General features: G+C 37.3%; 1 protein-coding gene and 1 long non-coding RNA gene across 3 annotated transcripts in view; both read right to left on the reverse strand.

Moving 5' to 3' along the window:
- adamts2a (ADAM metallopeptidase with thrombospondin type 1 motif, 2a) overlaps positions 1–14,553 on the reverse strand; it is a 172,449-nt gene that overhangs the window by 51,990 nt on the left and 105,906 nt on the right. For both annotated transcript variants that reach the window (XR_015520379.1, XM_087301409.1), the window contains exons 5-6: positions 2,872–2,955; positions 196–352 (exon numbers count right to left, since the gene is read on the reverse strand). Coding sequence is in view for 1 of the 2 variants with exons in the window: in XM_087301409.1 (XP_087157535.1) it covers positions 196–352; positions 2,872–2,955 (241 nt within the window). In the remaining variant the exon portion in view is untranslated. The remainder of the gene's footprint in view (positions 1–195; positions 353–2,871; positions 2,956–14,553) is intronic.
- Positions 4,614–9,862, reverse strand: LOC147838904 (uncharacterized). The gene is made up of 3 exons (XR_015520484.1): positions 6,245–9,862; positions 5,195–6,149; positions 4,614–4,954 (listed from the first exon to the last, which is right to left on the reverse strand). It is a non-coding gene; the product is annotated as an uncharacterized LOC147838904 (long non-coding RNA).

The following is a 14,553-nucleotide window of genomic DNA, read 5'->3' on the forward strand; positions in this document are numbered from 1 at the left end:
TTTTTACATACTATGTATGTCAATGGCTACTGGTTACTAGCATTCATTCAAAATATATTGTATTGTAACAGAAATTAACTTATGTTTTGCAATGACATGAGGGTGGGTAAATAATTACAGAAATGTACATTTTGGCTGAACAGTCGCTTTTAATTGGTTTGTTACATTATCATGCATGTTTATAAAATGAATTACCCTGCATGCCGGTGGGCCCAAATTCTTGTCTGGTGAGAAAAATGGCATGATCGTGATATTCAGCGTCATTCTTGTCCTCTTTCTGCTGCAGGAAGGCCCAGCGACAGACGTTTTCCAGACTCTGAGATGCATTGCCCAGCTCTATTAAACCCATGGACTGACAACAGAAACACAAATCAAAGGTTAATAACACAAATCATACAGCATCTACTGAGAAGATTTAGTTTCAGTATTACAAAAATGTTATTATGGTTTTATTGTAGTAAAAGTGTAGTCATGGTTTGCAGGTATATTCATGACCATACCCATTGCTACAATAAACATGTTATACATAAAACCATGATTACAATGGTTTATTATTAAAACCATGATTAGTGTCTATAAGGGCATCTTCAGTTAAATAATGAAATCTTTCAATTGACTTATATGGGGGATGCAATAGCGCAGTAGGTAGTGCTGTCGCCTCATAGCAAGAAGGTCGCTGGTTCCAGCCTCTGTTGGGTCAGTTTGCGTTTCTGTGTGAAGTTTGCATGTTCTCCCTGCGTTTGCGTGGGTTTCCTCTTGGTGCTCCGGTTTCCCCCACAGTCCAAAGACATGCAGTAGAGGTAAATTGGGAAAGCTAAATTTTCCATAGTGTATGTATGTATGTGAATGAGTGTGTATGGGCTTCCAAGTGATGGTTTGCGACTTGAAGGGCATCCGCTGCGTGAAACAAATGCTGGATAAGTTGGCGGTTAATTCCACTGTGGTGACCCCAGATTAATAAAGGGACTAAGCCGAAAACAAAATGAATGAATTAACTTATATGAATTTTTTGGTAACATTTTATGTTGTCACACTTTATTTTGATGGTCCATTAGTTGAATTTAAGTTACATTACAACTACATGTAAACTACAAATAAAGTACACGTACTACATGTAAACTACACGCAACTGCAAATTAAGTGTTACCTTTTATTTTGATGGTCCTATTGAGTATTCGTAGACTGTCTGCGTAATATCTGTTCATACAGACATTCAACAGACTATAAGAAAGAGGTACACGTCAACTTACACTAAACCTAACCCTAACCCCAACCTAACAGTCTACTAATCTAAATAGAATTAGAAGTAGATGCAATGTATCTTAAATTCAACAAACGAACCATCAGAATAAAGTGTGACCATTTATTTAAAGTCTTTTCAAAGTAGTTTAAAGTTAAATGTATGAATGTAATAATGCAACAGGATTAGAACAGGATGTATACAATCTATTCATTACAAAAAAGCATATTACAAAAAACAGTAAAATATATTTAACCTTTTCCCCATATTTTAATGACATTGAGGATTCAATATTATATAATAAAATTTTAAATAATCCAGAAAAGAAAAAATTGATCCTATTTTAATCATAAAGCAAAACTGATGCAAGTAAAACTCATTTATGTTGTTTGAAAACTTTAAATATGTTATTTTAAATTGACTTTTTAGAAACAAATATGCATGGGTCACAATCTTTGAACAATCATTCAAAATAATTTTATTTAAATTTAAATTCTGTCCATTCCAATATAAATAATACTGGTAATTCTCTGATTTTTTGTTATTAATTTCATACAATGATATATTCATAAAGAAATTTCTCAGCATTACAGACAAAATTGACATTTTGCATTATATGTATTATATTTACATTGTTGTTCATGGCAATTTTCAATTTCAAAGAGTTTCTCAGTTTACAAAGTATAGGGTAATGTATACATAATTGATAATAAACGTATTACATTAAACAAGGTAACATTTACCACACTTTTATACAAAACAATTTTCTTTGTATGTAAAAAAAAAACTTAAAAAGAAACCTGTGAGCATTTACTGTACATTCATCATAGGTAAAACAGATACTATGGAAGTCAATGGTTAGGGGTTTCAGCTTTCTTCAAATTATCCTCTTTAGTTTTTAACAGAATAAAGAAACATGTAATGGTTTGAAACCATGTGAGAATTAATTTATTTTATTTTCGGCTTAGTCCCATTATTAATCTGGGGTCGCCTCAGCGGAATGAACTGCCAACTTATCCAGCATTTGTTTTACGCAACAGATGCCCATCCAGCTGCAACTCATCACTAGGAAACATCCATACATCCAGCCATTCACACACATACACTACGGACAACTTAGCTTAGCCAATTCACCTATACCGCATGTCTTGGGACTTGTGGAGACACCGGAGCACCTGAAGGAAACCCACACAAACATGGGAAGAACATGCAAACTCCACACAGAAACAGCAACTGACCCAGCCGGGGCTCGAACCTGCGACTTTTTTTGCTGTGAGGCGAACGTGCTACCCAATTTCAGAATTTATATTTATTTAATACATATCAATATATTTTATCCCTACATTAATATCAAGCTTTTAGATTATAAATGGTAAAGATTCCTAAGAATGAACTTCACTGTTAATTTGTCAGAGAAAAGAAAAAAAAAAACTCTTTCAGCAGTAGTAGTGAAACTTTGCTTTGGATTTCAACAACATGATACAGTTCAATACCTTCTCTGTTAGAGTCAAGTGCACTAGATTCTCATAGTTTTCATATTTAAGATATTTTTATGCGTTGAAGTGCTTTTGATACAACAGCAATCAACCAACAATTTTTTTTAGAAGGAATCTGGCTAATGCCATGTTTACCTTAGAGGAGCAAAGCATCATGATTCGAACCAGGACCACATTAATATGGGCACCCAGAGTGCTGTCCTGATAAATCTCATTCACCTGTGGAACAATTCAAAAAGAAAAGCAAAGCATAAAACAGCAGAAACAAATACAGCCCAATACAGAGAGGCTGGGTGTGATGAATGGATGTGTAATTCATCTCGGCAATAACACGGCTACAGAAATTATGGGGGCAGGAAAAACTGTCACAGAACCAGGGGAGATTTGAGATGTTACAGAGTTTAACAGGCAAAAGCGGAGCAGTTTTTACAGCCTGAAGCAGCGTTTACCCTCACAGTCACCTAGAGTAGGATTCAAAGCTGAACCCTAAACCTTGAGTCATCATTTACTAGTGCCCAGACATGTGTTCAGGTATGTGTTTTTGTATTCTGTAGAAGCGCTCTGTGACTACTCTGCATGCTCGTTCACATTTAGTCCAGGATTTAGAACATTTTTAAAAAGTAGTAATGAAAATGGTACATATTAGTACCTAAAAAGTACAAAAGTCTTCCTCTTAAAATGTTTAGGTACTAATATGTACCCTTGAGGTATTATTATGGACCTTTTAGGTACAAATTTGTACCTTTCAAAGAGGTACCACCCCAGTGACAGCTAACATACCTTGATTTTTGAGAGTGTACAAACTCTGAGGCTCAGACACACTGTAACAGTTAAAAACTAGATTAAAGACCTATCACTTTATTTAAGTGGTAATTAATGCATGACATTGTGCAGCTTCTCCCTGAAGGATGGCCAGCGTTCACCAGCCTCCAGAACCTAGACTGCAGCTCTGCACAAGAAATTTTCCAGAGGAGAAATGGTCATTATAACTCTAAAAACTGGACTGACACAGATTGAATTCACTAGAACAGGGATGTCCAAACTCCTAAGCCGGTGTCCTGCTGAGTTTAGTCCCAACTTGCTTCAGCACACCTGCCAGAAGGTTTTTATTATATCTAGTAAGATCTTGATTAGCTGGTTCAGGTGTGTTTGATTAGGGTTGGAGCTAAACTCTCAAGGACACTGGCCCTCCAGGACCGGGTGTGGACACCCCTGCACTAGAACTTGAACTATGTTAAGCTGCTTTGACACAATCTATTGTAAGAGCACTATATAAAAAAGATGAATTGAATAAAGTTGAAGATTCTATCATATCAACTTTGGACCCAAGCTTTAAAATTTAAGTCTAAGCATGTCTTAGATGATAAAAAAAATATAAATAAATTAAATATGTCACTTTTATTTCAGAAAATGCAAGACATAAATCCTCTAGACAGGTGGAGCTGGGGGAGGTGGAGGGTTTCAGAGACCTTAAAGCACAGTGAACCAGCGTGAAAACATGTCATTGGCTTTGTGATAAGCAGAAGACAGCTATCATATACTACACCATAAGTGATTTCAACAAGATATAGAGTAAATATGAATACAGCTGATTTTCAGAGACTCACAGAAAACATATAAATGCATTGTGATAATTGGCTGTAAAGTATGTATAAGTGCTAGTGGGCAACAAATAAACAAAAGAATAAAAAGGCCATATTTACCAATCAGGGCAAATCATCATGAGAGCGTTATTTAAAAGCACATAGACGGGTAAAAGGTTGTACAAGTGATCAGTTGACATGTTAATTGAAGAACAGCCGCTCCTTTACATAATAACCAACACAATCTAGCAAGAGCCATTCCTATCGGCCCTCCTGTTGTTTTTCTATTCTATTCCGTTATCATACCATATTTTTTCCATATTTTTAATCTTTCAATAGCCTCTTTCACATACCGGTAAATATGCAGTAAAATTTCAGGAACGACTTTACTGGTAAATTCAAAAAAGTGTTGTTCACACAGGCGAGGACGTTACGGAATTTTTCCGGAAAAGACCGTTCACACATTCATTCCAAAATACCGGTAAATTCTGACATCAATAACCAGAAATGAGCTCTAAACGACATTACAAACTGTGGATGGATCAGTATTGTGAACAACTTTGATGAAAACATATTGAGAAACACTTTCGCATGTCGAGATGTACACAATTTGTGAATGTGCTGGTGCTCACCAGCTGCTTTACGGGCACACGCGTCAGAGCTTGAAGGTAAACAAACAACTGCTTGTCATAAGTATTTTATTGATAGTTTTTCCACAGTTGGCATTAAGAAGTAACATAGAAACGTTATCTGACTGACATCTAGCAGCTAAATGTGTCTGGAAATATATGTAGTGATCAGCAGTAAAGCCAGGAACTTGTGGAAATTAACCTGTAGAAATTAATTTCCAATATAAACAAATGCTGCAGAGTTACATGTAACACTAAACTCTGACCCTTTTCTTAAGCTCATCAGAAAGTGGCAATTGAGACAGTGACCATCTGTCTTTTGTTTATCTAAGAGCTTCTTGATCCAATTTACATTCAACATCGTCTCAAACGCAGAGAGAAACGTGGATCAGGAAACTTACATTTCACAAAAGAGACACAAATGGAATATTTCACTTCATAAACCTGTATATTCAAATAATCATGTATATGCACTGCTTGAAATACTCCACTGTATGAAACTTTGCTTATTAAGGTTTATATATGAATGCTTGGGTAAAGATCAACATTACATAGTGATGTTTAGACTCTATAGATTGCAAATAATGCCTTGGATAAATTAGATGTGGTTTGGAAGGTGAATTATGCATAGGAACATATTTAAGACTCTTAAATATTAAAATAGTTAATCGGTGGACACTGAATATGCAAATGCAGACCACATTTTGGATGACACCTCTCAGTGACCAACTGACAGGATCATCCAATAACAATGCTGGATTTGAAAGGTGACATCCTTCAATCCCGCCTTCCAGAGAAAGTATTAAAGACATTCTCTTAAACAAAGAGAAAGTGTGTGTGGTCGAAAGGTGGTCAAAATGTGTGGTAAAAGTGTGGTTCATGGTGGTTGAAGGGGTTCTGTCCTAATGAGTGGCGCAGAAAAGTGGTAGTTACACAGAGTGGTATCAGAACTTTTGTTGGGTATTCCAGCAAGGATTTTGTAATTGGATTCACAGTGCTTTTTCCTGAAACCAAAGCTTCAAGACCACCACCTCTAGAAATCTGCGTGTCCCAGATTTCCAGGAACTCTACCTTCAAGGAAAAGACGTCGGTGTGTCCCCAACATTGAACCACCACCTATAATTTCTGCGTGTTCCTGAAGATACAGATTTCTACGCTCAAGGACAAAGACGTTGGTGTGTCTCTGACATCAGACCACCACCTCCAGAAATCTCCAATTTTTTCGTGTTCCAGAAGATACAGATTTCTACGCTTAAGGACAAAGACGTCGGCGTTTCCTCGACATCAGTTCACCACCTCCAGATATCTCCAATTTCTGCGTGTTCCAGAAGATACAGATTTCTACGCTCAAGGATAAAGACGTCGGCGTGTTCCCGACATCGAACCACCACTTCCAGAAACCTCCAGTCTGTGTGTTCCCGAAACTACAGATTTCTTCCTCTCTTGGCTCAAGAAAGCCAAGTCTGCTCACTTCATGCTTTAAGATCTGCAAGAAGATCCAACTTCTTCCAGCCACTGCATCAAAGGCAGAAACGTAAATATTCCACTTTCCAACCCTCAAAATGAGACCTTGGCAGTGTGTGTTAGTATAAAATATTCTAATGAATTAGATGTTTATAACTGGTATTCATTAATAACAAAAAACTTCCTCAGTTCTTTTTTATTGTAGAATAAGTTTTACTTTAACCTAATCACCCTCATCACTCGCCTATGCACTTCATTTATTGTACATTTAGTAATTGTAGTCACCCTTCATTACTATTTTGTTAATAAATACACATTTATTACAATTTTGCCTTCCTTGTGTTGATAATACAGAAAAAGGCTCTACAAGTCAAACAATCTCATTATTCTTCAGATTTGGCCAGATAATAAACTCCTCATTTGTATAATTTAATTAACAACATTTTATTGTTAGTTATTTTGACAGAGGAAAGCTGTCTGGTGCCCCGTTTAAAAGGAGTTATTTATCTGTTATTTCTACATTAACTGGTGCCCCCACGTGGGGCAAAAATATCAATATTAATATCAATACCTAAATATTGATTTTAATATCTGATAAATCCAATTATCACTACATATATTCACAAGCTTTTATTTTCATAAACCGCGCATGTTCTGATTGGCTAAAGTTGACGTCTCACGTCAGTGCGTTCTAGACGTGAACGCGCTCTTTCCGGCAATCTTCCTTGTGCGTTCACACAGCGAAGCATTACGGCAAATTACGGGTAATGTTACAACTTCTCTTTCCGGAAAATACCCGTAACGAATTTACCGGTATTTCAAAAAGGGCCTGTTCACACACACAGACCTTTCTGGAAAACTGCCAGTAATTTACGGAAAGGTATGCATGTGTGAAAAGGGCTAAAGGAAATGGCAGTAAATTTGCACAGAGCTGACACTCTCTATACGCATAAATCACCAAACCAAAAGGAGGACCCCTTGTTATCAAATTTGCACTAAGTTTAAGCACTCCTTTCGGCGCAGCTCTTGTCATTGTATCAAGTTTGAGAATTTGATAGGTGTAGGTTTGTGCAGTTCTTAACTTGTAAATTGCAAGATCCCGAACAGATAGGAGTCACGGATCCGGTAAGTTATCAGAGGAAAGAGAGGTGAAGAGGGTTGGAGATTCGCGGAAGAACGTGAAAAGTGGGGGATCGGTAAAATGAGGTATAATTTGAAGATAATTTGTTCCGGCACGAATGCACCCCTGGGTTTGTGTAACCAACAGCAACATAGGACATGTTTTTTGTAGTTTTTTTGAAAGAGGATAAGGTGTGGTGTGGGGTTGTGTTATGCCCTATTTTCACATCCCAGTGTTGACAGGTATGACCAAGAGCAATGCAATTTAAGTCAATGATAAGCGAGTGGAAAATCTACAACACAAGAAACACAAAATGGATTAATTCAATTAGAGCAAATGTGTCAAACTCAAACGCTGCAGGTCAAATGCATCCCACCATATCCTTTTATATTGCGAGCACATATGTGAGTAGATTATATGGAAAGTCAATGCAATGAGTGAATGATGCAAAATGCGCATATGTAATGCCCCGAGATCACTTGAGGAAGGCAAGATTATTAAATACGTTGATTTATTATAAATGCTCACAAAGAAGAACACTGGAAGGACAAGGGGGGAAGACAAACAACAAACGAGATATCAATGGAGAGAATTCCAGACAACGAATGACTAAACACAGGGACTTAGATACACTGGAGATGATTACAATGATTACATACAGTGTATGAACATAGGTGACACAGATGAACATTAACAAATGGTGGGAACGGGAACAAAGGAGCACATGGGGAAGGTCACCTTATGAAAACAAAACACACAAGGAAGACTGGGTGTAACAGCAAGCCTTTGCTGCAAATGTAAAGAAATCACTTCAATCGCATTTTCTGTGCAAGTTCAAGATATCCCAGAAGAGCTGATCATTTTTCTACAAGCATCCTGCATGTACTTTAATGTTATAATAAAATAAAGAGAAAATTATTTAACATTATTAAGAAGTAGTAACATAAGTAACATATAGCCTATACTGTCGTACAGTTATAACCAACACTTTGAGGGCAGCCATAATGCTGAAGTGGCCCTCAGTGAAAACGAGTTTGACACCCATGAATTACAGTATAATATATAGTTATATAGAATGTATATTATATAGTTTGATGCTTTGAAGTGCTTATTTAAGTCATTTTGGTTCTGCGCTTCTATTAGTTGTCATAGTCGAAGTGTCACATCTATCAGTGACCACCTGAGGGCGCTGTAGTGCATCAGGACTCAGTTAGCACTACAGCGTCCCAGAAAGACTACAATCCCATACATACCACGCGCATACACCGGAACACTTACACTGACCCGTCATCTCATCTGTTCTGTGTTACCGTTGATTATCTGGACTATTTATACAACCATTTCACCTCTGTTTTGCATCGCGTCGTTTGTCTACTTTGTCTTCCTTGTCTTCCTTGTCCCCAGTTCTAGTAAGTCTTGCTACCGAGTTTCTTGATCTTGTTTTTGAATTTTTTGCTAAAGTCTAGTTTGTACAGTTATTGTTTCTGAGCCTTGTCTCTGTTTTAGTTTCTAGTTTTGTCGCTTGTTTGTTACTTTGTATTTTGATCACCTTGTTTGTTGCACTGTAAATAAATATCTGCACTTGGATCCGCACCTTTTTGTTTTTGTTTTGTTTTGATCACGCTAAACGTACACGAAGTCACACTGCAGAAAAGTGCCTGAAATCTTCTGACACTCACTGCCAAAATTTCATTGGAATGAAAATGTTATTGCAATGACCACTGATTGGCTGTCGATGAACATGTTAACAATGAAAAAAGTATTTTAGATCGTTTTTAGCCAATGATTGTATAAATCTTTTAAGATTTCTAAATATATATATATTTCTCAGACAACCCAGATGTTTTTGGTGTAAAACTTTGGGATTGGTATAACTCGATTGGTAGAGCATTGAGTTATAGTAGCACAACAATGATGGGTTTAATCCCCGAACATGTCTTGATAGAATGTGTGCCTTTCATAGACTATAAATCATGTTCCAATGCCTCTGACAAATGTGTAAAGGTAAATGCAAATATTGTTAATTGGAAATAGGAAAAGATGTGCATAAATAATGTCTTAAAAGGGCCCAAATTTAATTAACCTGCAACTTACTAAGATTGTACGTACTTTCAAACTTTTACCACTAAATTAATTTCCAGTTTAAAAGAAGAGGAACAGTTTTATTATGCTCACACCTGTCTTGTCTCCATTCATTTACAGAACACCCTGGGGGCAGCCTGGGAAGAAATCTATAAGGAGGTGCTGAGACTCAAGGTGTGTAAAAAAGGAGTAATTGACAAATGGATGACAGCTTGACTAGAGGCCATTAAGAAAAAAAAAATAAAAAACTAGAACACCTGAACAGATTCAACACTTAAACACATAAATACACAGAATACACATAGTTTGTATACACATATAACACTTAGTTTGTTGATGAAAGTACTGTAAACTTTAATGAGTGTCTGTGTGTGCAACAACTTCTACTTTTAAATGAATACTAATCCATTTACTATTACCTTTACATTACAATTTGTGAATGAATCAGCCATTTGAATGAAATGAAAAAATGAATAGCTGTGTCATAAATGGCTTTTGAGTAGGTTTTTGATTGATTAATTAATTGATTTGCAACCACTGGGAAAAAAACAAACACATTACAATATAAATATTTTGTGGAGGCACTACAACTTCTAGTCTACCTCCTAAATTTGGATATTGTTTTAATCACAGTCTGTGTTTTCTCTGGCTTTTTTTTTTCTTTTGAGAGTGATTTGTCCTATAGATTTAATTGTGATTATTTGATTAATCAATTGCTATACTTGAAGTAGCCAATTAGATCAAACAAATGAATGCTTAATAAACAAATAAAGCCCAGGGGTTTAAAACATAGCGGCAAAGTATAAGTATATAAACTTTGTCTAGTATATAAACTATTGCTACAATATTTTTTTGTGTGTGTGTCTTATTAAAACACAGTAAAAACATTTTATTTTAGTTCATATAATGCATACATTTATAAGCAGAGCCTATTCTATTGTAAACCAAATCTCCTACCACAGCTATGCTGATGACACTCAGATCTACATAGCCTTACTGCCTAATGACTTCAGCCCCACTGACACTCTCTGCCAGTGCATTGATGAAATGAACAGTTGTATGTGCCAAAACTTTCTTCAATTAAACAAAGAGAAAACTGAAGTCATTGCGTTTGGAAACAGAGATGAGGTTCTCAAGGTGAATGCATGCCTTGGCTCTAATGGTCAAACAACAAAAAAATAAGGTCAAGAATCTTGGTGTGATTCTGGAGTCAGATCTGAATTTGAAGCAGTAAGTAAATCAGCATAATATAATCTCAAAAATACTGCAAGAATTAGATGCTTTATTTCAAGTGAAGACTTAGAGAAACTTGTTCATGCTTTTATCAGCAGCAGGGTGGATTACTGTAACGGCCTCCTCCTTGGCCTTCCCAATCAGACAGTTGAAGCTCATCCAGAATGCTTCTGCCAGGATTCTGGCCAGAACCAGAATATCCGAGCACATCACACCTGTCCTCAGGTCTTTACACTGGCTCACAGTTACATTCAGAATAGATTTAAAGTATTATTACTTGTCCATAAATCACTAAATGGCCTAGGACCTCAATACATTGCAGATATGCTCACTGTAAACAAACCTAACCGATCACTTAGATAAAATAAATTCAAAATTCCAAAAGTTCAATCAAAGCAGGTGAATCCACCTTCAGCTATTACGCGTCCACTGCTGGATTCAGTTCCAGATAATGATCAGATGTGCTCCAACATTAGGCACAGTCAAATCAAGACTGAAAACAAATCTGTTTAGCTGTGCCTTTACTGAATAAGCACTGTGCTACATCCGACAGATCACACTATAATGTCTTTCCTTTCTTTTTCATTCCTTAATAACCTATTTAACACATTTTAACAAGTTTTTTTTTATATCTGTTTTAATCATTTTTAATTCTTTTAATCATTTTTATTATCTTGTTTCTGTTATATTTGTTTATGTAAAGCACTTTGAATTACCTTTGTGTATAAAATATGCTATATAAAAAAATTGCCTTGACTTGTATGTTGAAGTAACAGTTCATTATCATTGTTATCATAAACAGAAATGGTATAATATCAGTCTCCAAGAAACAGTGCCAGGTAACCTTGTTCCCACCTGAAACCATGTGTCAGCATTCAGTAATGACAGCTCTGTAACCCAGGCACATAAATGACTATTATCAGCCCATACTCTCTTGTTTCATTCTCTTCTCTCCCACACACACACATACACTGCTAATCACCTTAGCAGTGAGTCTCTCATTAGCACTGGCTGTCTCTGGCCCTCTCCAGGACCCTGTCAGTATTTTATTAGTCCTGATCTCTGCTTGTAGCTGGCAGGTAGCTAATTGACGTGTAAGAGGCCAAAGTGCCAGAAAATCATTAGGACTAAATTAATAATGCAGCAAGGTCTTCCATCAGAGGTTGTCTTCTGCTTAGCAATGGAACCACCATGCAAACCAAAATGACCCGCCAATGAGGGAATCACAAGGATGGAGGAATACCAGAGTTGCAAGAGCTTCAGAATTGGTAGAAAGACACATTTTATGCCGATATTAGGGCTGTGCAATTAATCGAAAATTCAGATTCGGTTGCGATTTTGGCATCTAACGATTATGAAAGAACATTAATCTAAATGAAACGATTATTGCATCATTTACCGCCCTTTCCAATTGTACACATTTGTTTTTCTGCAAAGCTCAGTTTCACGTGAACATAACTAAAAGTATGTACTGTACTGTAACGTTCGCAGCATGGGCTGTGCATCATTCATTGATGTATAGTCAAATCATTCATGTTTTTAAAAGCGCAACGAGTGCATGCTGTTGTGTGTGTGCGCTCAGCCTCAGATACGAGCAGAGCACACACATTTAAAGTCATCTTAATGTGAGCGCATTAATGTTCAAATACATGCAAATTTGTGTCAACACGTGATGTTTAGTGATTATTCATATTAACCCTCATTTGTGTACTAAACAAACGAATGTTAGATGAGGATCAAAAGACAGTATCTGACAGCATCTTTACCCTTTGTCTATTACTTCGCCCACAGACAGCCAGCAACAAGCAGTGAGACACTACAGTTTGACAAATATTACTGCTGTTAGACACCAAATGTACTTTTGAGGCTTTTTAACCGAGAATGTAGCTGTTCTAGATTGCATCTATGCAGTTTATTTATAAGAATAGGGCCTATTTTAAAATATTTACAATTTCTGAGAGAGCTCGGCCATTAGCCTGCCATAGTAGAGACCAAAGACAGTTGATGTTTTCTATCCACAAGATAGCGACAGAACCGTATAACAAGCCCTAACACTTAGAAGATTATAACAGTCTGATTTCTAACTATAGCTGTTCAAATCATTATTAAACTGGTAAGCATATCTGCCAACACACCCGTTTTATCCTGGGAGTATCCCGTAATTCAGCCCAGTCTCCCGCAACCATCCTGTTTATAATTTGTCCCGGAAAACTCCCATAATTTCACCCACCCCCCTCTTTGGTAGAGACTGTAAACACCCCCGGGTTGCCAACTTTGGTACAAAACCCGATTGCAGTAGCCGCCCAAAACCTGCTGCATACTATCCCGGTTCTCAACAGTGTTATAAGGTATATGCCGAGCTAGTGTTGTTCCCATACTGATAAACTTCCGATGACCTGTTATGAGTTTTTTTTTCCATTTTATACCATTACTTTTACAGCATCGATGTTGTAATGTAATTAAAATACTGTCAGGGTTCAGGAAGGATGAGGGAGCGAGGACTCAAGTGCAAACAGGATAATTTATTGATATTAAAAATAAAACAAAAGAAGAACAAAAACCACCCCGAGGGGGAAAAACATTACTATGACACTAACAAACAAACTTGGCTGGCATGACAAGAGCAGGAACACATGGGGAGTTTAGACGTCGAACTAGCACAGGACTGAAAACATGAGGGGATTTTAAAGCAAAAGTAAATTGACACAAACAGGTGAACATGACAAAAAATAATGAGTTAACAAGGAGGGTGAGACTAGACAATAGACGGGAGAGTGCATGACACAGAGAGACAACACAAGCCATGCGCTCACATAAAACAGGACAAGAACATGCAGCCAATGAGAGAACTTATTAAACCGCATGTTCATGACAAGACAAGCACAACACTGAAGCACACGACAAAAGCACGTGACCACAATGTAAACACGTAGCCACGTGCTTTGACAGACGCAAGACACGAGCACACGATGACTGAAAACACTCACCGTGCACTCACACACGCAGCATGCATGCTTCATCCCAGCGCTGACCAAAACCGAAACCAACTAGACTGAGACGCTGGAAATGAAACACCACGCTGCAGACAGACAAAAACACAAACACGAGTACAAGAGCGCGCGCGTCTGAGACACGCAAAGCCAACGCGCCCGCATCAAGCGGGAGCGTGCACACTCTGTGTACACTCACGACGGCGAGCGCACACAAAGACACACAATGACAGAAACAGGACCAGACACAGCTAGTGTCAGAGCTCTGCCACCAAAACAAGAATTTCCAAGACCAGAGTGGCAGAACCCTGACAAATACAATCAGTTAAATAGACTTTGGCATTCATTAAGTTGCTCAAGCGTAAAATGACACAAATAGCCGTTTACTCGCACGTGCCTGTCAGAATCGGCAGGCTAGAAGCTCCATTGAATATACTGTGGTAAAATAAATGCTCATAATATAAAGACATGGCGGGGAAACTTAAAAACGTTTTTCCTTATCACAAACACAACAGAAGTATGGTAGTGATTGCGTTGCTTTTTTCGGGGTTAATTATTGTGAAATCCCGATTGCAAAAGAGAAATAATGTAGACTGTAACACTAAGAAGATATCTCTGTAGATGGAGGGCATTTCATGTCGCGTTCAGCCTTATAATCTTAAAGTGTGAGCAAAATCAGCTGTTTTGTAATCTCTTTATACATTACGCTATGGAAA

Source organism: Danio rerio, chromosome 21 (genome assembly GCF_052040795.2).
Source record: "Danio rerio strain M-AB ecotype USA chromosome 21, GRCz13ab, whole genome shotgun sequence".
In the NCBI taxonomy this organism is placed as follows: domain Eukaryota; kingdom Metazoa; phylum Chordata; class Actinopteri; order Cypriniformes; family Danionidae; genus Danio; species Danio rerio.